The sequence below is a fragment of the Gymnodraco acuticeps genome, unplaced genomic scaffold (genome assembly GCF_902827175.1).
Source record: "Gymnodraco acuticeps unplaced genomic scaffold, fGymAcu1.1, whole genome shotgun sequence".
Classification (NCBI taxonomy): Eukaryota; Metazoa; Chordata; class Actinopteri; order Perciformes; family Bathydraconidae; genus Gymnodraco; species Gymnodraco acuticeps.
This window is the reverse complement of record NW_022990271.1, coordinates 8,055,381-8,082,543: the sequence shown is the minus strand read 5'-3', so window position 1 is coordinate 8,082,543 and position 27,163 is coordinate 8,055,381. Positions and strand designations below refer to the sequence as shown.

The window sequence follows — 27,163 nt, the reverse complement described above, 5'->3', positions numbered from 1 at the left end:
TTTTGGAGGCCGTCATATGTTGACACCTCATATAGTTCCCCCACTAGCACGCAGAGTGAGCGAAGGATGAGGCAGCCAAGCAGAGCCTAATAATAAAGCCAATGTGCGGTTTACGAAATAATTTCCATATTGGTGAAATGTAATAGTTGTGTCAGAAATGACATCGTGTTAATTTATGTACATGTCAGATAATCTGCCGGAAAATATTCCATTATGACATTTGTCTTCCTCTGGGCACTGCAGCATGCTGTGACAGCAAATGGTGCTCATCAGGGGTGCAACACATCATCACTTTAATAATCAAACACATGCTTCTCAGAGGTTCGTGGTGAAATGATCCGGCTCTGTTAGGACTGTGATTTCTAACAGCTTTGGAAAAAAACAGGGTAATAAGAAACTGTAAATAAAGATCAAACAAGTGGCTCTACTTCAAACAATATCAGTCGGTCAATTAAATAAACATTCATGGTCCCCAGAGGATGAATATTAACTACCACCTGATTTGTCCTTTAGCGCCCCCATGAGCTTGACATTTGTGGTTTTGATTGACATCTGGTACAAACATTAAAGTTCTCGCTGTGTGAACTGAAACAACATTGCCATCAGCCGTACTTTGTGTTCAGTGCTCAATGGCTCATGTTAGCTGAATGCTAAGCATGCTAAACTAAGATGCTGAACATTTCAAACAATATACCTGCTAAACCTCAGCAAGTCACATACTTTGTAAGATGCCCTTGCTTGAAATTTGCATAAAATTGCTAAATTCTGCTTTGTCATTTTCATTGAAACGTGAACTTTGACCCTCTTGCTCATATACAGTATATACTGCACTTAGGATTGTGGGTTAGTAAAACCTGCTGGCTTGCAAGTTGACTCTGGCATACTTAAGAGTACAGAAGTGTGGGTATTGGAGTATACCCTTAGTCTTGTTTAATGTCAACAATAACCACTGCAGTAGTTCTGCATCCATTATAGTTTATAAAAAAAAAATATATTGTTTAAATGTGTCTCTCAAAGAATAACTGACAAGAAGCTGAACTAAATCTGTGTTATGTGGTAATAAAACTATGCCTTTAGGTTATCAAATGTTAAAACGCTTAAAAAACATTAAAATAAGACATTAGGAACATTAAAGCCTCAATGTCTCTCCAATGTTATTGTTGACACTTGTCAGCTTTGTGAAAGCAGTAATGTAATATATTTACAGTATACATTGGGCGTGTGTGAGTACATGGGTATGTGTTGCAGAGTTAAATGTTTACTTCACAAGTGAAAAAGGAAGAGGAGAATGGCTCATCTTTGACCCGAGCATTGTCTCATGGTGACGGTGCTTCTGTACACACTGGTTATTTAAAGACTTTTCTGCCCAGAAAGATGACAGCTCTTCTCTTAATGTTCGCTGCGTCTTCTGAGGTCAGAGCCAGCGCACCATAACAAATTAATCTAACTACACATGCAGCCAGGCACATCATAAACCAACATGATCGTACATAAATAACGATCTAAACCTGAACTCATGCCTCACTGTTTTTTGGTTTCATCAGTCCTTATCACTTATACTGAACAACTGTTTCTGGGGAAGGACTGTGTGTAATAGCTCTCTGCCTCTGTGAGTCCAGAGTGTACATGTATAAAGCCATGCTTATTCATCTGATCCAAAGAACAGGATGTTGCTAGGCCTGCGGCGTCGAGAGGAAGAGGTTCATGTGAGTGTGACTGTGTGCAGAGAGAGAGGGGGGGGTGGTGGTGGTGGGCGGGTTGGGCTTTCCTCTCCAGCCTACAGGAGCACAAAGGACAATCTAACACTTCCTCTGGGGTTGTTGCCAAGACTGCCAACTTGGCACTCTTTCTACTTCTGTACTTCACCATTGCTGTCTGTTAATCTCTCTCCCTCCCCAAAATATGGAAAGAGATCCTCACACATAACCACTCCTGACTCTGTTTCTTTAATTGAACGCCCTATCATTGGCTTTCATGGGGATTGGACCTTGCGTGTTATCACTGAGGAATTCTGCCTCTGACGTGCGTTATCATATGGGAGTCGATTCATTCTTAGCGGAAGGAAGCTGTTTGGGTGTTTCAGACCTCTTGAAGGACCCTTGTTCTCCACAGGATCTGCTGCTTACCGTCATCAGCCCCCCCACGAGGTCATTCATATGGGGGTCCTCATCATTGGTGCCAAACTGTGGGGAGTAGAGCTCAGTCGTCCTCAGGATCTCCAGTACCCGATCCAAGGCCTCTGCCACGGGCATTGGACTGCTCTCCTGCGCTGCATTGATGATGTTGATTACCTGGAAGACGAAACAAGTATTTTTATTTGTAACTCCCTTTATGCAAAAAGCAACAACAAACTGATATTGTGTACTATTTATAAAAAGACATGCGTAGGACTAGGATAAAATAAGCAAATGAAGTTCTGATAATGTAAAAAAAAAATCAAGAATTCAGAAACAATTATCGTACAATTCAAACAGATAGAATTTCCTGTTATTTTGGTCATTACAAAATCTTCAATGACTGAAAATGTCTCTGTTCCCTGTAGGAAACCCTTACATTAACCAGTAAGATGTAAACAATCAATCCTGAAACCTACATTGGTTAATAATGGTGTTATGTGGTCACTCTCTTCATTCTGCTAATTCACTTTCTTGCTAAGGATTGGATGAGAAGATCAATACTACTCGTATCTGCTGTTAACTATGCAGCTACAGAAGGGATACAGTTAGCGTAGACTAACATAACATCTTGAAAACAGGGGAAAAACAGTTGTTTTAACACAACAGGTAGAAAACTTCCAAAAACGTATTTAAACATTTGCTTTATCCTAGAAAACAAATCACACACACGCTCAAATCACACACACACACACACACACACACACACACACACACACACACACACACACACACACACACACACACACACACACACACACACACACACACACACACACACACACACACACACACACACACACACACACACACACACACACACACACACACACACACACACACACACACACACACACACACACACACACACACACACACACACACACACACACACACACACACACACACACACACACACACACACACACACACACACACACACACACACACACACACACACACACACACACACACACACACACACACACACACACACACACACACACACACACACACACACACACTTCACTATCAGTGCTTTATTCTGTAGAGGATAGCGCCTTCAGGGACTGACTACACAGTCAAATGACAGAGCACTGGAGCTGCAGTGTGTCATATGACCATCCCTGAGGACTTTCTGTTTTTGACTATCCAGGCTGCAGACTTCACAGCAACAGCAGGTCATTCTGGTTTGACATGCATGAATGCCTCGTGTATGAAATGTGTCATTTTATCCGCCCATCGCCTCTTGACGTGGTATGCGTGGCCTCTAGCCTCGATGCTAGTAGTTGTACAAGAAGTGCTCATGGCGGTTTTGGCAGATTAATAACCCAAGAGTTCAGTCATGAGATAAAAAACATCAGTACAAAGTGATAATCATGAGACACAGGCTGGGAGGGATGATGGGGGGGGGAATGAACCCACCTTGGTGATGGGAGCCTCTATAGTCATGGAGTGGATTCGGGCCATTGAGGAGTGCCTTCGCTGCGAGCTCCCTGACAGAATGAAAAAAAAACATCCCCAAATTATAATTCACCAACAAATTAGGTGGCAGTTTTCCATCTAATGATTGTGTTTGTGTGTAGGCTCAATCAACACTTGAAGCAAACAAACAACAAGGAAGGTCCCATAAGCTGGCAAGTAACGACCAGAGTTTTCATCATATATCTCCCTTCACTCTCACCATCGCTCCCCCGAGAAGTTGTGGATCTGACGTCCAAAGAGCCTTTCCTCCGGTCTTTGTGCTTACTAGATTGGATGTCTGGGGAGAAGAAAAAACGTTACATTAACATGCACACACAAACATTTCCAGTTCTGTGAAAAGGCTGACTTTGGCCCAATATCCTTTAAGGAGAGGAGACAAACTCTGAATCAGTCCAGCCTGACTACAGCAGCCTGTCTTTTATCATCCACAATGTGGGTATAAAATGTAATAAAGTTAAATTCAATTAATAAATGTTATGTCAAATATTGCACAAAGTGTGGAACAAAGTAAAATCCATATAAAGAAAGAAGTAAATATTTTATGTCATTTATATTATCAGATATCAGAAAAAACTCAAAACTGTCTGACCATATAGCACACTTAAAGATGTACTTATTTAATAGGATCTAATAGGCTTGACATTAGTTCTCATTGACTTGCGTCAATGAAAAAAAAAAGCAGGAAGTTAAATTCTTTAAAAGGGCTCAGTCATTTTCAAAAAACAACTGGGCAATATTTAGAAAAGGTTTCTCACACAGCTTTCTTTGTCTACGAAAGCCGACAGTTATGCAGTGGACATATTTTGTACTTCAAATTCACAATTCACTTTAGATTAAATAAAGGGAAAGAATAACAACATTAATGTGACAAACGTTAGATACTTTATCAGAAGGCCTAGGGTTCATAGGGGTGTTAATGTGACATAGACTGTGCTGTAAGAACATGCACAGCTTCACAAACAAATCATAATTTAAAAATCACTTCTTTTCAGTGAGCTGCTGAATGGATGCCAACACAGGAGAGATCTGATCCCTGTGCTGTTGGCCTGTCGGGAGAAGAGCTGCTGCATTTTGTCATCAGTTGCAGCTGTGAGTAGGTTTCATGGTTAATACCACAATACGGCAAGGAACAATAGCCCAGATTAAAGGGAATAAAAAGCTGCATAACCTTTTCAAGATCAACATAACAAAGATTTAATTTATTTTAAGGTGTTTCTCATCTACATAAAGCAAGACTGCCGTTTGACATGTGTTATGATTAAAGAGAATAATGATTTTCTGGCATGGTGCATTCCATTTTCTGACAAATGTTCAACGTTTTTTATTTAAAAGCTCAGGTTCCCAGATGTGTCCTCGATGTATTGTTGCTAAGATTTAACAGATATTTGGTGTTTGAAAACAGTAAAAACGAGTGTAACATCTGTAGAACTGGAACTAATGTTGTGATTCCTAATGACAAACACACTGTTGGCCCTCACATCCTCAAACCTTGTGACCGATCACAAGAGACATCATCATGGAAAGATCTTCCATCACTAATGCAGATAACTATACAGCAGAGAAAACCTGAACTACTAAATCTGAAATATTTAAGCAACATAAATCGCCTGTAATGTTACTCTAATACAGTGTGGAGTATGGATCTTACCTGTCTGAGACTCTGCCTGCACACGTTCAGTGGATTTATCGCTCTACATGGACAGAATAAAAAGCAAATTGTTACATGTAGGCAAGAAAATAAATAATCTCATTCATTATTTATCATCAAAACTGGAAACTCACCTTATTATTATCATGTAAAGGCCAGTTGATAGACACATAGTGTCTGATTTTTCTGTTAATGACAAAAGTTAATTAGTACACCAGGAGACAGTCATATTTGTCCAGTGTAATTATTCAGTTACAGAAAAGGTGATTTATATTTAGCGAGACTGAAAGAGCCATGACATACGGACACTCACCCTCCCTGTCCAATTACAGGTGTGATCTTCACATTTTGCTGAATGCTGTCTCCGTTCTTCTTTTTGGCATAATAAATCCCCTGCCACTCCTGGAACGAGGTAAAACCAAAAGAGAGAGATGAAACATAGACACAGAAAATGTACAGCAGAGTAATGATCCATTATAACAATGACGGCTACAGTTTTTTTATTCAGTAGTTTGAAAATGTCCAAAAGATGGTTGACGACTGGGTGTAGCAGTGGTTGTGGTGCATGTAAGGTGGTAAAGCGGGATAGCTCAGAGTATTTCACAGAGCAGCAAGTTGCTTTAATGGATTGGGCGGGTGGGCATTCCTGGAGTCCAGTGCGCTCGTTTCATGTCCCCCCACCTACAGACGGCTGTGGCAGCTTGAAAAGACTCTTCCTGCTGTTAGCCTGTCTGAGACTGACCTTCGCTCTCTGTGTAGTAAGATTACAGCACAGCCATCAACCGCTGTTCTTATGCACATGAAACAGAGCTGCTGGATGGCCAGTGGTGCGGACTCACAGCACACATGGATGCACGTGCACGCATGCATGCACAGACACAAAGGCAGGAGCAAATATCTGCAGTGTGATCTGTGATCTGATTGTGAGACGATAGTCTTCATGTGAAAACTGTGTTTGTAAGAGTATCAGCTATCAAATAGATGTGATTATTTTTACCCTGAGATACGCTATCTGATTCATTTCAACTGAAATTTAGAAAATAGATGATTTAATGAATGCATATTACCTTTCCTTTCCGTATGCAGGAATTTATTGTTTCAAGGAGATCAGGCTTATTCTTCTCACTTTTAGGCACTTCTATTATTTCCTTCCCTATTAGTTCGCCTCGTTGGTAGCCCATAATCGACTCATAGGCCGGGTTCACGTACTGCAAAGGAGAGGAAACAAGAGCGTTGAAGCCAGATCGGAGATGACAGTTTATTACATCAATGACTTTACACTCAGTCCACTTGACGACATATGAACCTTGCCAATCATAACAATTCAGAGAAGGCAACACATTCTTTGATTAGTTCACAAAGCTCAAAAACATATATAGTATGTTTTGTGAAAACATAACGTGATAACAGGATAAAGTGCGTTGATGGCAACAAAAGGAGCCATTCAGAAGGACAGAAACTGCATCTATCGAACTGAGCTCCGGGATCACACGAACAGGCTCTGAAGCAGCAGAGAAGGAGAGAGAGAAAGAGAAGAAGGGGAAGGAGAAAGAGAAGGACTTGCTGTACATCACAATAAAGCAACTGCAAGTCTTAAGGATATAAAACCCACCTGAATTACTTGATCTTCAGAAGTGATCTCTATGGCCTCTTGGCTTTGTTCTAGAGCTGTGAAAATAGCATTTCCAGCCCTGCAATACAAGTAGAGAGACAACAGAGAAGTGTTGTTAACAAATGCAGCAAGCAGAGGGTCCAGCAACTATCTGTATACATATAAACATAAACAAAAGTATTCAAATCGCATAAAAAAGGACAATTGTTAAAGAACAAACCATCTTTTTTTTCTCTTTGTCCACACAGTTTTTAAAAATATTTTAATAAATAGAATAAAATAGATGGATATAATGGTTGATTGAAATAAAAGTGATAAAACAGTAGGTAAAAAAGAAAAGTACAAAACCCAGACAGTAAAAATATTTAAAAGTGGAACCTAGAACAAGACTAACAACATTCAATTAATTAAAAACTAAACATAAAATAAAACAGTTTATCAAATTATGTAAAATAATAAAAACAAGCAATATTTATAATAATAAATGAATACCAATAATAATATTTGTTGTCTGTGGATCTACTGGCTATCACCTCAACAGCTTATGTTTCTAATGTCTTGCTCTCAGTGCAACAGCTTTGAATTATAGTACAACATGTAGATGCTACCACAACTCGGTACAGGACAAAGTACAGGACTCACCTCAGTTTGAACTGCGCCCGCACCTCTCCATGCTCCAACTGTAGCAGCTCGTTATAGCAGGCCATCATATTGGCATTCTCCACATATCTCTAAAAGTCAGAGGGACAGCAGGGATCAATCAAAGAACACTAAAATCCCATTTTCATAGAAACATATCCATTAAAGGGTTGTTATAGTGCTGCTGATGCCATGAGTTACAATGATTCAAGTACAAGGAACTCAAAGCACATGTCTCCTGAGCAAACAAAGATGATTTACAATCCGTGTTCCTGCCTTACAGTGTTGACAGTAGGGATATAAAAAAGCATATTGAAGGAATAATACAAACACAGGCAGCAGAAGACACACACACACGATTACGGACGGAATCTCGCTCACCCTATTAAAGCCGGCATTGATCAGGGGCATCACAGAGGCTTCCTCTCTGTCTGGCCTTCAAAATAGAAAACGTGTTAGCACCCAAATAACAACATGATCTGCTCTATAATGGTATTTTATTCTGACAATACTCCTAATCATTAGCAACTTAAAAAGACAGTAAGAGAAAAGTAAAAAAAAGGGCAAAAAGGGAGAGTAGGGCCAGCAAGTTGACATACCTTTTCACAACGGCGACTATCACAGTGTTTTCTGAAGAGTTGACCGCTCTAATTGACCTGAATGTAAACAGAGAGAGCCTTTTAGCCAGAGAGCAGGCTGGTGGAAAAGCCCATGGCATCAAATCAATGTATTTTTCTGTTTTTCACGCTCCGATTCTCTCAGGCAGGCCGAGCCCAGTGGTGGAGCTCGGTGTGCAGGCCGAGGCCTCTGAAAGAATGCAGTGTACAGGGCCACTCATCCGCCTGTGGTTTCCCCCAGCCAGCGGTCATAAAGGCCCTTTAGTTCCCCATCGGAGCCTGTGCGTGTACACTGAACATATGGATTGGCCAAAATGAATGGGGTTAACATACACGCTGAGCAGGGCAAATTAATGTTTGTAAATGTGTTTTTGGTTTGGGCAGAGGCTAAAGATAGAGGGTGGTATGGGCAGGCACCGCTAATTTCTCATCAACATGCCTCCGCTAGGTAGCATGGGATGGAACGACGGAGCCCAAAGTGAGCCGTCCATTTACCCCACGCACAGAGCCATGACCGCACGTGTTACCAAATGCTCTGTAACACACAAGCGCTATCCTTTCAACATCATCTGGTCTGGATTATGTTTTCGGCCCTTGATGACAGTCACTAAAATAGTTGAAATAAATTCAACTGTATCCACCTCTCCATCCAGAGGGCTAGAGTCAGATGTAACACCTGAACACAATATGCTGGGATTGAGAGTTATTTACCAAGCAAGCAGAGAAGTCTAAACAGGAAAAACAATGTTAAATTATTGGCTACAATTGGGATAAACTAATTAATTTACTAAAAAGGTATAAATTGGTACGAAGTACGAACGTACTGCTTGAACCTTTCCAGTGGTAGTATGAATACAATGTTGTTTCTAAAGTTGAAGAAACCTTTCACTTTTGCTTTATTAACTAATATTTTAATAATTGTTCTACTTCCAGAGTTTCTTGACATGTCATGTTGTTGTTGTTTTGATGAAAAATTACAACTGTGTACAAATCTTGAAAACTTTACAATATCAACTGAACAGCTAAAAAATGACTGGACAGTTTAGAAGAAAACATTATTTGACCACGTCTTTAATAATAAAACCTTAGATTGCATTGAGTCTGTAATCAGTTCAAATGCACATATTTGGAACGTGATGTGTTGGTAAAGTGGAACTTGATTTCATCTGACAGAGCTTTGAGGGAACACTGCACAGCATCCCTGTAAAGATACAGGAAATAGTTACAAATACATTGATGAAGAGAAGTGAAGAGGCCTACCGGCATAGTGCTTCAGCATCAAAGTGTCTGGAATGTCTGTGGTCAATGATGACAAGGTCATGATGCTTCTCCAAGAAACATTCAAGAGCCGACTCGGGTGTTCGTGCCATGCTGCACCTGAAGTTGGCCTTCTCACATGCCCAGCAGAAGCCATTACTCTGACTGTCCTCTTTGGCAAAAACTAAAAGTACCTGCAGAAAGAGAGATGGCTTAGCAAAAATATCTGTACATGTATTCATGATTCAACAATTAATCATTAAGTAAATAAAATGACAGAAAATAAAGAAAAATGCTTATCACCTAGACTAGAGAAAGCAACTCCTAGTTGATTGTTCTGTTTATACGTGCTGTAGAAATGCTAAATGTGTCACATACAGATTATTTGTTTGGTTTAATCAAATAATACTAGAGATACAGTATTTAGAGAGGAGATGGACATAACATTTGTTGTAAAACATTAGAGAGCTAATTGATATGTAGGTGTGATTTGATTAGAAAGTCGGATATAATCACAGATGAGCTGCCTCCACCCTGTGCTACACAGTGCGTTCAGAAAGACACAAGAGGAGGGAGCGCTACAGTAAAATGTAGATTTGATGCTTCAGTGCCAGCAGCTCAGAGTTGTCATGTCATCATCGGTGCATTCACGCTCATTTGCGCATGTCGTCCTTATGCACTGAGGGCTTGACTCTGACCTCAGGCCTGCCGCGGACAGGCCCTGATTGATCAGGCTCAGCTCGTACTCGGGTGCGTCACAGATTTTATTGTCCACTGCCGTGATCTATGACACAATTAGTTGAGGTGGCCTTGACCGGCCGCAGCCCCTCCCTCCGGCCTGCCAAGGCTGTGGCACAAAGTGCTGCTGCTACCGTCAAGCCAGCCATTGGGAGCGCGCTCCCTCTCTGCCAGCATACTTTCATATAACCTCTTGCTTGCGTAAATACTGGACCAGAGAGTTAGGCCCGCCTCCAGGAGCAGTGCTGCACTAAGAGCAGATTCATGAGTCACTCTCTCAAACAGACGTCATCTCCAACTGTTGGCAGAGAGCAGGATGAACGTAAAGAAGGGAAAGTTTGTTCTGCGGTTTGGAGTTTGCATCACACCTGTTTAATTGAGTTAGGGCACAAAGACGTGACTTTGTTGGAGAAACTAGAGCTACTATCCTCCACACAATGAGAGGATAGAGGATTGCTTGTTCTGACAGTTGTCCTTTTGATTCATTCTCATGATTGCTGTAGCTTTATTTAAGTACTTAGCTCCAGGCCTGTGAGGGGTTTTGATAATGCAAACCATATTCCACATATGAACAATTTCCCTGCAAGCGGCAAAAAGTGTCCGGGTCATAAATACATCACCACTGAGTCCTGCAGCTGTGTTCGGTACGCACAGGGAATTAGATCAGAATTCCACATTGGGATGTTGGTAGGAAAGTCAACATTCCCGCAGAGGTGGAGGAATGGGGTAATATAGGCTGAGATAAGGTCTTTTCAGATCCATCTGCACTGACAACAAGGATAGGCCTCGCTCCGTAATAACACACCCAGTAGAACTCGAAGTACATTTTAAGTGAGGACACACTGTTAATGGTTCAAAGAAAAAATGGAAAAGGCGGAGAACTTAGAAGAGAAACAAAGACAGAAAGAGGGAAAAACAGTTTGCAGGGAGTTGCGAGCATTTTGGCAGGGTTTGAACTCTCTGCCTAGAAAATATCATTGTTAAACCAGAGAGGGCTCGGTCAGATCCTGTGAGCCGCGAGAAAAGAGGAGGAGTAGAGCGGAGAAGGGCATGACAGGATCAGCTGTGAGTGACAAAAACAGGAAGGGGATATCTTTCTACCTCGTTTTCCTACTGTGGTCACACTGGAGAGCATCAGACATTAGTTTGTGGCATAAATGCAGGACGTCTAATGCATTGCTGTTCTTTGACTACCGCTGACTGCTTTTCATTACTGATACACTCAGTTTAGCTGTGGTATTCAAATAAAGGTTTATATTTTACTTTACACCAGGGCTGCAACTAACAATTATGTTCATGATTTATTATTTTGTCTGTGGGCTGTAAAAAAAGTTAGGAACAAATGCCCATCAGAAACTCTCAGAGCATAAGGGGACGTCTTTAAATGTTTTGTTTTTATCTCACTAACACTATAAAACGAGGAAATGAATTTAGCCAAACAAAGAGAAACAGAAAATCCTCACATTTGGGCAGCTGTAAGCAGCAAATGTTTAGCATTTCCAGCTAAATGGTATGTTAACTTTTCAGTTCTTTAATTTTACTCTCAAATTTCTTACAAATTCTGAAAAGTCTCACTTTTTCTCCCAAGTTTTCAAACAATGAGCAGCAGCGCCTGCCAAAGAAACGAGTGCAGTACCAAAGTGTATAATGAGCCATTGAACGTCAGAGAATGTCCTGTTTGCAGTGACCACACTGGTGCATGGATCCTCTGTGCGCTCCTTCCATAACGTGCATTGTTCATTATGGTATGTTCTTGGTCATAAATGTTTGGCCTAGTTGCCTTGACAACCCAAGGCTGCCCTGCACACAATAGATCCATTAACAGTTTTTTTTTTTTTCCTCTTCTTTGAATGTTTGCATGGGGACGGTTTTTCCCTTTAATCTCTTAAAGAGGTGTGGTACCTTTGAGAAATTCAAGATTAGTTCTCAATGCAAACAATAGAAGGTGACGTTTTGAAATGCTAATACTGAGAAAAATGCTACATGGTGTGACTGCCAAATATTGACAGTCACACCATGTTTAGCCCCAGGGCTCAGCTAAAAGCCCCTAAATGATATGAACATAAACATTTCCCGGGAGCACTTCTGCTGTTACGTGGAAAGCTGTAATGCGTTGGAACACATAAACATCAATCATTCAGATGTTTGGCTTTGTTTTACAATACCTGAAGTGGGTCTTTAAATAACTTCATTGGTCCAAATTGCACCTCTGTTAATGTGGTCTGAAAGATAACAAGAAAACAAGGATTAGACATAAATCAAGTCAGAGATATTTCTTCAGTTATGTGTGTTAAGTTTTCATTGGCTTTGTAATATTAATAACAATAATAGTAATAATAATAATAATGGCAAAACCAATCAGTTTCTGACATTATATGTAGAAAAGCATGGAGGTAAATCAATTTTAAGAACAGTTGTAAATCACCAAATAGGACATTTCTTCTCTGTTAACCTACTTATATTTACAGAATGTTAATTTTGAGGCCCTTTTGTATTTCCATTCTTCCCATTCCATGGCTTTATTTGATCAAATATTATCAAGGATTTAACAAAATGTCACCCAAAATAAAATTAGCTACACCTTAACCAACTACAACACTAAAATGCTTCTTATACATTATTTGGTTAAAAAAAGAAATAATACCATTACATAGTATAACACTGAAACGGTAATTTTCACATTTTGTGATATTTTAGATAAAGGACTACAATATTGCTTCTTTTACTTAAGTGCAGGAACTGACAACCTCTTACATCATCATAGATATAAATGTATGTTTTAGATTTGGGCTTTTACACCATACATTAGGTCAATAAATGTGCTGCACCGTGGCCAGTTTTAACAGTAAAATGCTGCATAAATGATTACATAACAGTAATTAAAAACTAATAATAGAACACCATGAATTTGGCCATTTTGCAGTGCTTTTTACTTTTGATACCAACATACATTACATACATACATACTCGATTTTCAAGGCAGTATTTGCAACATAGTATTTTGACATGTTTGGTTTTGTTTTTGGACCTGGCTGAAACAGCAAATACAAATACATTTATAATACATGTAAGTAATGTAATCTCTTGTTATCTAATACAACTATACACTAAAGTAGATTTTTTGTAATGAATAAGACAGACTTATCAACTCATTGCACTTTCGCTATATGACCTTACTCTTTTCTGTCTGCAAATAATTTAGCTTCCTTCCTGCTAAATGGAAACCAGCTCAGGGGTTAGTAACCATAGCAACCAAGCCCCTTGTGGACCGCCATCCCTGTAGAATTCCTCTTCTCTGTAAACAATCTACACATGTGAGGAGGAATACAGAGAGGAATTTTAGAGCGTGCCGGGCGGCAGTAAATCACTTCTTGCTAAATTGTAAGCCTTTTTGAAAGCTCCATTGAAACAACAAAAAAAGAAAAAAAGCTGATTAGCCCTCGCTTGTAGCCTTATTGACGTCATCGTGACACTAGGCCATTTGCTGTAGCCGTCCGCAAACAAGGAGTATGGCATCAGAATGGCTGCAAGCTGATGCTCTGTGATCATCTGATCTTTCACAGACACGAGGACCTGGTCGCATGATAGGCTCATGGGCACTCCAGAGACAGTATGCATGTGTTAGTGAGAGAGGCAGGGACTAACGTATGGAAAGGGCACATGCTTTTCCCAAAAAAGGTTTGACTGAACATGACCCAGTTTTCTTGTTATCAGATGTGATTTCAATGAATCAAACCACGTGTGTCGGAACAAATAACTGAGCTCTCAGCTTTAGAATCAGAAACGGGTTTATTACCAGGTAGGTTGACGTGTAGGAGGAATTTGACTTGGTGTCGTGGTGCATACATAAAAGTAAAACAAAAATTAAAAAGCACAGATAGCGAACTATTTTAAGAACACTATAATAATATTACAAAAAAATAAGAAAAAAATACAGTAAAATTGAAAATAATAATTTACATTGAAAAATAATGCAATAAAATGTAAAATATGTGCAGTAAGCAAATCAGTTATTGTCCACATTGTGTGCATTAATGTAATGCATATACATTTTGATGAAAGATTCAAACCAACCATGTGGAGGTGAAACAAAACGCTTCTATGGACTACTACCGGGTAAATGTCACAGATAGTGGCCACACAAGAAATATGCCACACATAGAAGTCATGTTTCCACTGCAATGCCGTATGCTGGCGAGCTAGATGAGGTCGGTCGGAGTCCTGAAGTATGGAGTTTGGCCACAGAGCCTCCAGCGAGCCGAGGCCTCGCTACAGCAGCGCTCTGTCTCCATCCAGGGAGACTTCCCTCTCTAACCCACACTGACACAACCAATGCAACTGCAGCTGAGGTTTTGTAACTAGAATATCCTGACACACACGCAGCTGAACCAGTTTGCCAGCCTCTTCGGGCAACATACTCCTCTTGTACAGTACACACACTGCAATGAATCACTCAGCCAAGCATTTGCATCCCGCAAACATCACACTGGCACTCAACCAGAGGCAAACAAAGCAGGGGGAAGTGAGTGAGCATGTAGGCCAGGCAGGCGAAGAGTACGGAGTGTGTGCCTACGTAATCCTCGTCCCGCCCTGTGTGTGCTGTGTGTACCAGTCACACTGGACCTCTAGCTCTGTCGGGCCACTGGGCCACTTCTTAATGAAGACGACAAGTGTGTTGAGCAGCAGGGCATAGTGCAGGGCTGATTTAAATGTAAAGCATGCTGGTCATTGTACCTCATCTTGATTTAAGTGTCTAGTTAAGCTGGGGTTAAACTAAACGTCACTATGACTTTCAGAGGAATCATACAGTACCGTGATTATTTGTTTTTTATGATGTTATTGTTTTGTTATTTGTTTTGTCCTTTTAATTATTGAGAGCAACATGTAATTAAAACTTAGGATGTAAAATAGCTGGAATAATTAATAATATTGAAGCAGTTTCTTCTTTGAACATTGTTTTTCGTATACGTGTGATTTTTGCCATATATAGATCGGACAAAGTCTTCTTAATTATCTTCACCAAAAGATGTTATGTTTTCAGTTAAAGTTGTTTACCTGTTTGTCTGTCGGTAGGATTACAGAAAAAACTAATTTCCCAATTTGTATTAAACTCGCTAAAACAGCGTATGTGCCATGTGGATCTTTGATCATGTTTTCTCTCAGTGATTGTGCTGTTATGTTAAATGTTTGTTTTTCATATATTGTGTCTTGATATTTGTCTATCTTTATGTTACACATGGAGCTGCTGTGATGCAAGTACAATTTCAGACTTGATCTGACCATTAAAGTATTATCGTATCGTATCTGAAAAACAGGGCAGATACACTACTTGCAGACGTCTCAAAATACGGTCTGCGCTCTATGCCATTACAGTTTTCATTATTTCAAACACATTTCACAAACCTATGGAACTGGGGTTTCTAAAATCCCCTGATTCCAGAGTCAAATGACCTCTCAAACCCGAGCTATCAAAAATGAGCTATGAGGCTTTTTAAAACTCAGAGTTTCTCTCAGTCCCTGAGCATTGTGTAAATACTGTCAGTTACTCATTTATTATGTACACAGGGCTCAAAGTTATTAACATCCAGGTTAGTTCAACGCGCTTTTAGGAAATGTAGTTGCTGGTGCTGTATACTGCTCTCATGTTAACCACCCTTAATGCTTATTGGCATGTAGGGCAACAACAAAGAAAATGTCGAAACCATATCAAGATAGTGAAAAATAAAAACAAATCTAAGAATAAGGCAAAACAGTTCAGTATAGCACCACAAATAAAGCCTAATTTTCCCAAACTTCAAATATGTATGTTATCCTGTGACATTGAAATCGTTTTAATGTAACGGGTGCTGTGGTTCTTAACACTGAGTCAATATCCCATAACGATTAAATAAATGTAGCTGATAGGACACCTTGAATTACAAAATGATATTGACAAAGAATCTGTAAACATAAAAACGCATCATTGCAAAAACGTGATTCCCTTAATAAGGTTGGGATTTGTGCTGATACCGATCCGACAAACAACTAAATCTCTAAACCTATTACAACAAGCCAATTACCACAGGGCGGACCTGAAGACTCTGGGGCCTCTGAGGGTTTGGGGCCCGGCTCCCGCTTTTCCTTGTTGGTGAACCAGTCTGGCAAGTATGGATTAAAAAATTAATCTATTGTAAAAATCCTCACATGGATGACCTGAAAAGCTGTCTAGCTTGCTATTATGGGGGAGAATTGACATGTAGAGCCAGATGTCACACAATACTGATATTTTCTGTTTATGTTGTTATTTACGCAGGGGGACCATACCATCTTCGGTGACCTTGTTAAGGGCTGTTCACTATTAAAAAAAAGGATGAGTCCCATTTGTGATGCATTACAAATGTGTGATTCCTGACAACATTTAAGTAATTCTAGTATGTTTATGTGCCAATTTAAAAGGGTTACGAGAGGTTGATGATGGTCAGCATATTATTATTACCAGAATAATTTGACATGAAATGTTCATACTGTGTCATGCTTGCAAGTATCTTAAAGGTCCCCTATTATACTGTTTTTCATCAATATATTCTAGGTCTTAGATATATACAAAACATGTCTGGCTCTAAATACCAAACAGATCATGCATTGCAGCATCCCATAAACCCCTGGTGCTATAGCAGTGGTTCTCAAAGTGGGGGGCGCGCCCCCCCAGGGGGGCGCAGAGGCATGACAGGGGGGGCGCGAGAGACCAGGAGGAAAAATGGTTAATAAAAAAAAAAAAAGATTATAAAAAAAAAAAAAAAAAATCATATTTTGAAAAATTATTGATTCGAAAATAATATGATACAGTACTAATACGTCTGGGTCTCTGTGTTTCATTAAAGCTCGGCTCTGTGTGTGTGTGTGTGTGTGTGTGTGTGTGTGTGTGTGTGTGTGTGTGTGTGTGTGTGTGTGTGTGTGTGTGTGTGTGTGTGTGTGTGTGTGTGTGTGTGTGTGTGTGTGTGTGTGTGTGTGTGTGTGTGGAACGAGCCATTTTGTGTGCGTGCGTGAGCGAGAGAGAGAGATAGCGCACCGGTACCGGAGATCGTTGATGTTAGCTTCTGGTGCTAGCGAGCTATGCTAACGGATATAAGGAGTTTTTTTAACAACAAAGTGGAGGAGAGTCCTCTCCTGTCAGACTGAGTGTCTCAGTGAGCTAAAGGACTCTCAGTGTTATCTCAGTGGGTCTCAACCGTTTTGGTCACCATTAATGTAAACAATTATTTCCGAGGCACACGTTTATATGATCATTATAGTTATAAAAAAATAAGAGAATACATGAAAAACAGCTATGAAATACTATATGACAGTAAAACAAGAATAAAGTTTAAAAGAGTGATTTATAAAATATCCATAAAGAAATAGTAAATCTGTTTACAATTTTGTTTCATCTGGGTGTTGAGAGATGTATCCATAGATCTCTTCATTTTGCTCTCAAAGTGCACCAGATTGATGCTTTCAACTTCAATATTTAAAAATCTTCCCGGGGGAGCATGCCCCCGGACCCCCCTATGTGAGGTCCACACACCACCTATAAAAATAGCACTTTACCCCTGCTTACACCTATATGCCGAGACTTGATATCGAGCCTTCATTGTAACAGTCGCGGGTACATAGTGTATGTGCGTGGGGAGTGTTGCAGTAGAAAATTCCACTGTAGCGACCGGTACATTAATGGGAAACCCTAAATGTTTGAGCACGCTCTATGAAAGGTCAAGCTACCCCACAGCACCCCCAAAAGAAATCTCTGGCGCCGCCACTGAGCCTGACTATTTGTGTTGGGGGGGCCCGACTTTTTTTTTTCTCCAAAGGGGGGGCCTGACCGAAAAAGTTTGAGAACCACTGTGCTATAGGCAGGGCTGCACATAACTGGTGCGCAGGTGCGCATGCGCACCTCCGCCAAAAAATGAGCACCGGGTCATTTGAAAAAAGGCGCATTTGCGTACCAACATTGAGAGAGAGAGAGGAGAGAGAGAAGAGACAGAAGGGAGAAGAGAAAAGAGAGAAGAGAGGAGAGAGAAGAGAGGAGAGAGAAGAGAGGAGAGAGAGAAAGATATTTGAGAGTTGCATATGAACTCAGGGTCGGCTCCGTAGCACTGGCGTAATAGATGTTCGCCTAGGGCGCCAGATCCGGGGAGGCGCTGCGCTGTCAGCTCTGGGAGGGAAAAACCATTTTTTGACCGTTGGGGTTCATCCTAATTTTCGGCCTTGATGTAACAACATTCATAATTAAGTAAATGTAACACCCTTTTCACCCCGGTTACACGTTTCATTTGTCCTGTATGATGGGCGCTGTAAGTGATGAAAATGGGGGGTGTTGGCTTATCTGGCACCCGCAGCTCACAGCCAAAGTGCGAGTGAGCGAGGGAGAGAGGGAGGGTGCACCGGTTCCGGCGCTGTTGTTATTAGCATCTGGTGCTAGCTGCTCTAACGGAAGAAGAAGAAGATGTTTCTACATTAATGTGGAGGGAGAGTCCTCTCCAGTCAGACTGAGGCTGATAACTACAGCTCAGTGAGGTAAAGGACTCTGAGTGTTTAGATAGTTCACTTTAGTCTAAGTTGTCTCAGTGGGTCTCAAACGTTTTGATCACAATTTATGTAAACACATATTTTCAAGGCACTCCTTTATAATTATTGGGATAAACAGGTTTGAAATCATTCCAATGCATACTATAGGACAGTAACCAAAAATATCCTTTAAAACTGGAAAGATAACAAAAAATGCATAAATATATAAATGTTAAGGTAAAATAAGATATGAATGAACAACATAAATAAAATAAGTTACATTAATTTGTTATTGGCTATGGTAGGTTATTGGTTATGTTCACATACTTATGTGATTACATCCACTTTTCTAAGATGACAACAGAGACTTTCGACCCAAAACCAGCTGTTGACTTGTGGGTGCAATCAGCTAATCGCAGACTCAACCAGAGAGGAAGTAGTAGGCCTACATCATCAGCTACCATGTCTGACAGAGAGGAAGACAGTCAGGAGGGTAGTGATGACAGCTTGTAGGATTACTGGTCGTGCTAATGTTGTCTTGTGTTCACCACTGCATATGTGTTCTGTGTTCACCTCTGCATGTGTGTTCAGTGCCGTGTGTCTGGCAAATAAAGTCAAGACCCCCTCAAAAGTTACGGTTTATTTCATTTTAAGGATGAGCACCAAGCAACATCTCCAGGTGCTCCTTTGAGAACCAGGGCAAAAAAGTTATGTGCACCCCTGGCTATAGGAGGAGATTCAGGTGATAAGGTGGGGGGGGGGGGGGGGGGGGGGTTACCTTGGTTGGTTAATGGCTAATGGTTACACAAGCCAAAAAAAACATTATGACATCACAAAGTGGCCAAAATCTTTTTTTTCAGACAGGTTTTTATATAAATGGATCAGGACAAAAAGTGAGCAAATCTTTTTTCCTGAAACTTCCAGAGTCTCTTTACACAGAGGGGACACATGTTGATGTATAAAATACATGAAAAAGTGGATTTTGCATAATAGGTGACCTTTAAACGCTGGAATTCAAAATGAAAATAAGGCAATAAAAAAATTACTTGAAGTGACAGTTTCCAGAAAGACAGTTTAAATATGGCTGGGGGGTGTCATCCCCAGCAGCTCTCAGGACAGTCTGCGGTCTCCTGCTTCTCTCATTCAATACACCTAATGTATTTACATAGCGTAGTTGCCTCTGACCCTATATCCTGCTCCCAGTGTATCCTGCCCTATAGATCTCCTCCTCCTCTCCTCCAGCCCACCAGCTTCACACACACACACACACACACACACACACACACACACACACACACACACACACACACACACACACACACACACACACACACACACACACACACACACACACACACACACACACACACACACACACACACACACACACACACACACACACACACACACACACACACACACACACACACACACACACACACACACACACACACACACACACACACACACACACACACACACACACACACACACACACACACACACACACACACACACACACACACACACACACACACACGGAGAGTGGATTTCCACTAAAGTGAAAAACAGGAAATTGGATGACATTGTTCGGTGCGCCGACGTCAGCAGTGAGAGATAGAAAGAGTAAACAGCTTCCTCCACCCCAGAGCTGGGACCAGGATGCAGGGAATCTTGGGATGCATGCCCCTGCTCATGCTTCTTAGGAGTACTTGCTGTTCTCTAACAATCTCCAGATCCCTCGCTTTGAAACCGCTCTCTACGTCTGACATGTTCTTCACACCTCTTTGTCTGATACTACGTTTGGCTCATTTAAACTTTCCCACATTGATTGCAGAGCTGATGACACTATGACATTAGACAAGATCAGCATTGTCAAAGTGTTGCCGTGTGTTCTCGTCTAAAAGTCTTAATCAAATGGAGATGAATCAATGTTCTTCATTAGGTCTGATTAGAGGGGAGCCCCAGCCACAGTGGACGCACACTATGTACCAGACAGACAGACAGACAGACAGACAGACAGACAGACAGACAGACAGACAGACAGACAGACAGACAGACAGACAGACAGACAGACAGACAGACAGACAGACAGACAGACAGACAGACAGACAGACAGACAGACACAGACAGACAGACAGACAGACAGACAGACAGACAGACAGACAGACAGACAGACAGACAGACAGACAGACAGACAGACACAGACAGACAGACAGACAGACAGACAGACAGACACAGACAGACAGACAGACAGACAGACAGACAGACAGACAGACAGACAGACAGACACAGACAGACAGACAGACAGACAGACAGACAGACAGACAGACAGACAGACAGACACAGACAGACAGACAGAGCTAAGTGATGGGCTAAATGGCACAGAGTGACACACACTGAGCCACTCAGATAGTGTGGCTAGCTGCGCATGCTGTGTGTGTTACATCAGAGAGAATAATTCACTTTCATGTGTGGCCACTATCATTGGCTGCCCATAGATCAGCTCTGAAGCCATTGATAACAATGGGGTTTCATACCTGCGCCCGATCAATGACCAGCCTGGCAAAACATCACTCAACTCAGTCATATCCATTTCAACTGACTTTAAATCATACAGGTTTTGGATAAGTCAACACTGGATTTTGGGAAAAGTGCATCGTCAAAGCTAAAACGGGGCTGCTTTTCAGCTTTTTTCAGGAAAGAAACAATGATAAGATAGAAAATGGGATTCGGCAAAAACATGTATCCACCTATTTGTGTTTTGGACTTTTTTAAACTGCCAGGCAAGCTGCAGAGGACACACCTTGAATCCAAACAAGATAGTTAAAAGTAAACATTAAACTAAATGCCTTTGACTTTGAATGCACATAAGTCCCTTAGGACACTCTGTGGCATGGGTTTACTGTAAATGTGTATTTTTATAATGTATATTTTAGAAAAATTATCATTGGTAAAAGGCCTGCTATAGACATGCAAACTGTCGGGGATGTTGCTGTGCCTCTCGTCCAATGCATGCCGGGATAGCCTCCCTCTATCAAGCACCGCTGCGGAGGAGTCCAACATCACTACTACTTCCGTATACATTTTTTATTTATTTAGGGGACTAAATAGCAATACAAATGAACACTTTTGGATAATATTCCTTCCTTCAAACACCATGATGGTAGTCCTCAGTTAGTGTACATGCGTCAGTGCATTGGGGTATATTTTTTGTTTGCTAAATAGAGTACCTTAATTCTCAGAAGACTTACGGACGTAACTAAAAAAGAGTTACACACAATAAAGTGGACCATATAGTGCAACAATTTCGACAGAGCATACTGGGGTAGAACAATATAGATATATACAGTGGGGCAAAAAAGTATTTAGTCAGCCACCAATTGTGCAAGTTCTCCCACTTAAAAAGATGAGAGGCCTGTAATTTTCATCCTAGGTACACTTCAACTATGAGAGACAGAATGGGGGGAAAGAATCCATGAAATCACATTGTAGGATTTTAAATGAATGAATTGGTAAATTCCTCGGTAAAATAAGTATTTGGTCACCTACAAACAAACAAGATGTCTGGCTCTCACAGACCTGTAACTTCTTCTTTAAGAGCCTCCTCTGTCCAGCACTTGTTAACTGTATTAATGGCACCTGTTTGAACTCGTTATCAGTATAAAAGACACCTGTCCACAACCTCAAACAGTCACACTCCAAACTCCACCATGGCCAAGACCAAAGAGCTGTCAAAGGACACCAGAAACAAAATTGTAGACCTGCACCAGGCTGGGAAGACTGAATCTGCAATAGGTAAGCAGCTTGGTCTGAAGAAATCAACTGTGGGAGCAATTATTAGAAAATGGAAGACATACAAGACCACTGATAATCTCCCTCGATCTGGGGCTCCACGCAAGATCTCACCCCGTGGGGTCAAAATGATCACAAGAACGGTGAGCAAAAATCCCAGAACCACACGGGGGGACCTAGTCAATGACCTGCAGAGAGCTGGGACCAAAGTAACAAAGGCTACCATCAGTAACACACTACGCCGCCAGGGACTCAAATCCTGCAGTGCCAGACGTGTCCCCCTGCTTAAGCCAGTACATGTCCAGGCCCGTCTGAAGTTTGCTAGAGAGCATTTAGATGATCCAGAAGAGGATTGGGAGAATGTCATATGGTCAGATGAAACCAAAATATAACTTTTTGGTAAAGACTCAACTAGACGTGTTTGGAGGAGAAAGAATGCTGAGTTGCATCCAAAGAACACCATACCTACTGTGAAACATGGGGGTGGAAACATCATGCTTTGGGGCTGTTTTTCTGCAAAGGGACCAGGACGACTGATCCGTGTAAAGGAAATAATGAATGGGGCCATGTATCGTGAGATTTTGAGTGACAACCTCCTTCCATCAGCAAGGGCATTGAAGATGAAACGTGGCTGGGTCTTTCAGCATGTCAATGATCCCAAACACACCGCCCGGGCAATGCAGGAGTGGCTTTTCGTAAGAAGCATTTCAAGGTCCTGGAGTGGCCTAGCCAGTCTCTAGATCTCAACCCCATAGAAAATCTTTGGAGGGAGTTGAAAGTCTGTGTTGCCCAGCGACAGCCCCAAAACATCACTGCTCTAGAGGAGATCTGCATGGAGGAATGGGCCAAAACACCAGCAACAGTGTGTGAAAACCTTGTGAAGACTTACAGAAAACGTTTGACCTCTGTCATTGCCAACAAAGGGTATATAACAAAGTATTGAGATTAACTTTTGTTATTGACCAAATACTTAATTTCCACCATAATTTGCAAATAAATTCTTTAAAAATCAGACAATGTGATTTTCTGGATTTTCTTTTCTCATTCTGTCTCTCATAGTTGAGGTTTACCTAGGATGACAATTACAGGCCTCTCTCATATTTTTAAGCGGGAGAACTTGCACAATTGGTGGCTGACTAAATACTTTTTTGCCCCACTGTAGGTGATTCCTGCCTAAATACCATCTAGCAAAAACTACATGTTTTTTTTTAAGGCTGATCAGATTATTTCATAGCCTTCAAACCTCCTTTGGTTCTTGGCCCAGTGTGAAGCAAATGATGACAATGTGGCAAAGTGATGATTGTGTGCGAGAACTCAGAGTTGAAAGTGTTGGTATTGTTTTCCCAGCAGGGATTTCATATTACTGCTCAGAATTCTAAATAATATTTAAAAAATGTTTAATTTGAACCCAGCTATGGATTTCATGTAATCCCCCTGTTGGAACGAATACATAAAACGATGACTCCAGTACACAGCTGCTGTAAGAATCACACACATCGTCTGTGATTAAACCCAGACTGCTGAAGTCAAGACACTAATACAACTTCCCACGTTAGCAGCACTTCCTTTCCTTTAATGTGTTCCCTTTTTTCCTGCACACTGCTTTCCATTACTCTCAGAACGACGCACTCGTCGACACGCAGGGGTTCACACACAACATACAACAAACCCCCTGTTACCTAAGGTTTGTTATGTTACAACTCTATTCATATTCTGTTGTATCCTGATGTACAGCAGACAAGTCTTTCTTTTACAAATAACATTAAAAAGGATAAATAAAACATGTAGGAGGAATTTCGGAACATTCAATATTTGTCCCTGCTCTTATTATTTTCTATTGCTTTAATACTGTAGACAAAGAGCAGTGAAAAACACAAATCCTCCCCCCAACCAAAATAAAAGTAATTTAACGTGTTAATGTAATTGCAGTTCGTCGGTTAAGAAGAAAATACTGCAACCGTGTGTATTCTGTCTGCGTCCACATGTCTTATCCACGGTGACCAAGCCCACAGTCAGCCAGGCAGAAGACTTTAGTTGAGTCACTGGCATGGCAGAGGGAAACTAGGCCACTGTGGATCAGTTTGTCCCAGAACCTCTCTCTCTCTCTCTCTCTCTCTCTCTGCACTACAGAGGAAACACCAATCTCCTAATATATTTATAATTAGAAAAACTAGTTCATCTAATATCTATTTTCTTGTTATTCATTGTGTGTCAGATGCATGTCATGAGATGAACAACGTGCCTTCTTTCACTGTCTATGACAATTGTTTGACTGTATGCACAAATTAAAATCAATTTTACTCATCCAGATTGTTGTTTATTTTGCTCTTCTTTAACATTTTATAATCTTTCCTGTTCCTATGTTTAAGAAAACAAATACATATTAATTGTTTTAATAAGTCTTTGATTAATCCTCCTGATTTCTTAACTTAATTAATAATTGAGTCTACAAAATAAAGGAAAATAGAGAAAAGTCAAGAGACAATTAAATTAGCAAAAGGTCATATTTTTGGGGAATTCAACGTTAATCTATTTTTTTTGAAAATAGGTCTAGAACAATTATTATGTCAAAACCTTTCAATGATTTTCAGTCAATCATTCATAAAATCATTCTTCTTTTCCTATAGGGTGCTTTAATTTGGCATGGAGGCCAAGTGTTTCCGAGGTTTTGTGTGTTTGCATATGTGCATTGACGCATTAATGTGCACGGTAGCAGCTGATGCAACTTGGAACTAGTTTAAATCCAGGTTTACAAACAGAGTGTGCTTTATAAAAAGCAAATCCCATAAACAACTGCGGATAGGGAGATCCCCCGGGGCAAATCATGGCAACATTTGAACACGTTTAAGGGTTGGGAAGTCTCTTTGCTGCATCATGGCCAAGAACAGATCAGCAAAAATATCAGAGACAAATATTTGCAATTAGAACACATAATATCTTCAAGCCATGCCCCAAAATCCAAAAAGGTGACTGAGCAACAATTAACCACTGAGGTCCCCGTATGTGGGCCTCCAAATAAATCGCATCCATTCTGTATGTATGACTGGAAAAATATAATTAAGTCTGACCTTATTTACTGATTTATTTTTATTAGAGCCTACATTTAGCCATCGAATCTCTTCAATGATGTCTAAACAGAGACACCAACAAACAATCTGCAGTGTTTTGCCCAACTGCTACTTCATATCATATCACAACATTGAGACCCCGTCACATCATGTAAATGTATACGTAAAATATCATGACATCAAATATTGGATGCCCCTCCAATCATGTGACAGAATATTTTTCCTGGTGTATACTGTTATAATCTGATGATTTAAACTCTAACAAGTCTAGGTAAGTAAATAGTCTTAGTAGACAATAGCTTAGCTCGCAATTTTATATGCTGGCTTAACATGCTGTTGCTAGATATAAAACAACTTCAATACAACAAAATAATACAACATAAAGACAGAAAGTGAAGTGTTATGCACAGATTGACATTGTATTTAGTGCAGTGCCTCTAGAGTAAGCCCTGACCTTTATTCTGTCTGAAGTGACATCTCTCCTATACCTCACCAGATAGTGCGGACACACACACACACACACACACACACACACACACACACACACACACACACACACACACACACACACACACACACACACACACACACACACACACACACACACACACAACACACACACACACACACACACACACACCACACACCACACACACACACACACACACACACACACACACACACACACACACACCCACACACACACACACACACAACACACACCACACACACACACACACACACACACACACACACACACACACACACACACACACACACACACACACACACACACACACACACACACACACACACACACACACACACACACACACACACACACACACACAAGACTGAGTGTGTCCTGGAATTCAGTCCCAAACCCCCTTGAATGACGTCCGTGGTTTAAAAATACAGAGTTTGCAGAAAATGGGAAGGTTACTCCATCCTTGGTGAGCTGTTCCTATTTCTTACTCAGGTTGCACACCTTGATATCCGACAAATACCCATCAGAGATGAACTGCGGCTTTAGTGCAATCTCTCTTTTTAATTGAAAATAAAAATGGCTGTTCCTACCTACCGTCTACGTCAACACAGATTCTAGAAGAACAAAGTACAGCAGCATGCATATTCTGCTCCTACATATACAGTCTATCAAGTGTTAATATTTCTCAAACTAAACGTGTAATTGGATTGTATGTATACGCGTCTGACATCAGAGTACATGCTGCATTCCCTCAGCTCGTGACGCTGCCTAGGCCCTGCGTGTGTACCCTGTGTCCACAGTGGTGCGGTGTGTATGTGATCTGTGCGTCACTGTGCCAGCGAGAGTAACTGAGGCCTGGCAGAGCAGCAGCTCCTGCCGACAGGCCCGGTGCGGAGCCTGAGCTCAGAGGAGTCCTCACACATGGGCCCACAGGGGGATGTGAAGACAAGCAGGAGCAGAGGAGAGACACACTCATTAAACATGGGGAGAAACACATAGTGATCTCACATGCTGCATACAAGCTAAACCGTACTATGATGATGAAACTGAGGCTGGGATTTCTTTCAGGTCAAAAGAAAGATGAGGTTTTAAAGTCCCCGAATGTTATGCAACTCCTGTG

General features: G+C 40.9%; 1 protein-coding gene across 1 annotated transcript in view; it reads right to left on the bottom strand.

Moving 5' to 3' along the window:
• Positions 1-27,163, bottom strand: part of pde8a (phosphodiesterase 8A) — a 46,497-nt gene that overhangs the window by 7,128 nt on the left and 12,206 nt on the right. The window contains exons 2-14 of the mRNA XM_034221213.1: positions 12,336-12,392; positions 9,436-9,626; positions 8,158-8,214; positions 7,940-7,994; positions 7,562-7,650; positions 6,920-6,998; positions 6,375-6,515; positions 5,621-5,709; positions 5,442-5,493; positions 5,308-5,350; positions 3,859-3,936; positions 3,600-3,670; positions 2,127-2,291 (exon numbers count right to left, since the gene is read on the bottom strand). Of these exons, the coding sequence (XP_034077104.1) occupies positions 2,127-2,291; positions 3,600-3,670; positions 3,859-3,936; positions 5,308-5,350; positions 5,442-5,493; positions 5,621-5,709; positions 6,375-6,515; positions 6,920-6,998; positions 7,562-7,650; positions 7,940-7,994; positions 8,158-8,214; positions 9,436-9,626; positions 12,336-12,392 (1,167 nt within the window). The remainder of the gene's footprint in view (positions 1-2,126; positions 2,292-3,599; positions 3,671-3,858; positions 3,937-5,307; positions 5,351-5,441; positions 5,494-5,620; positions 5,710-6,374; positions 6,516-6,919; positions 6,999-7,561; positions 7,651-7,939; positions 7,995-8,157; positions 8,215-9,435; positions 9,627-12,335; positions 12,393-27,163) is intronic.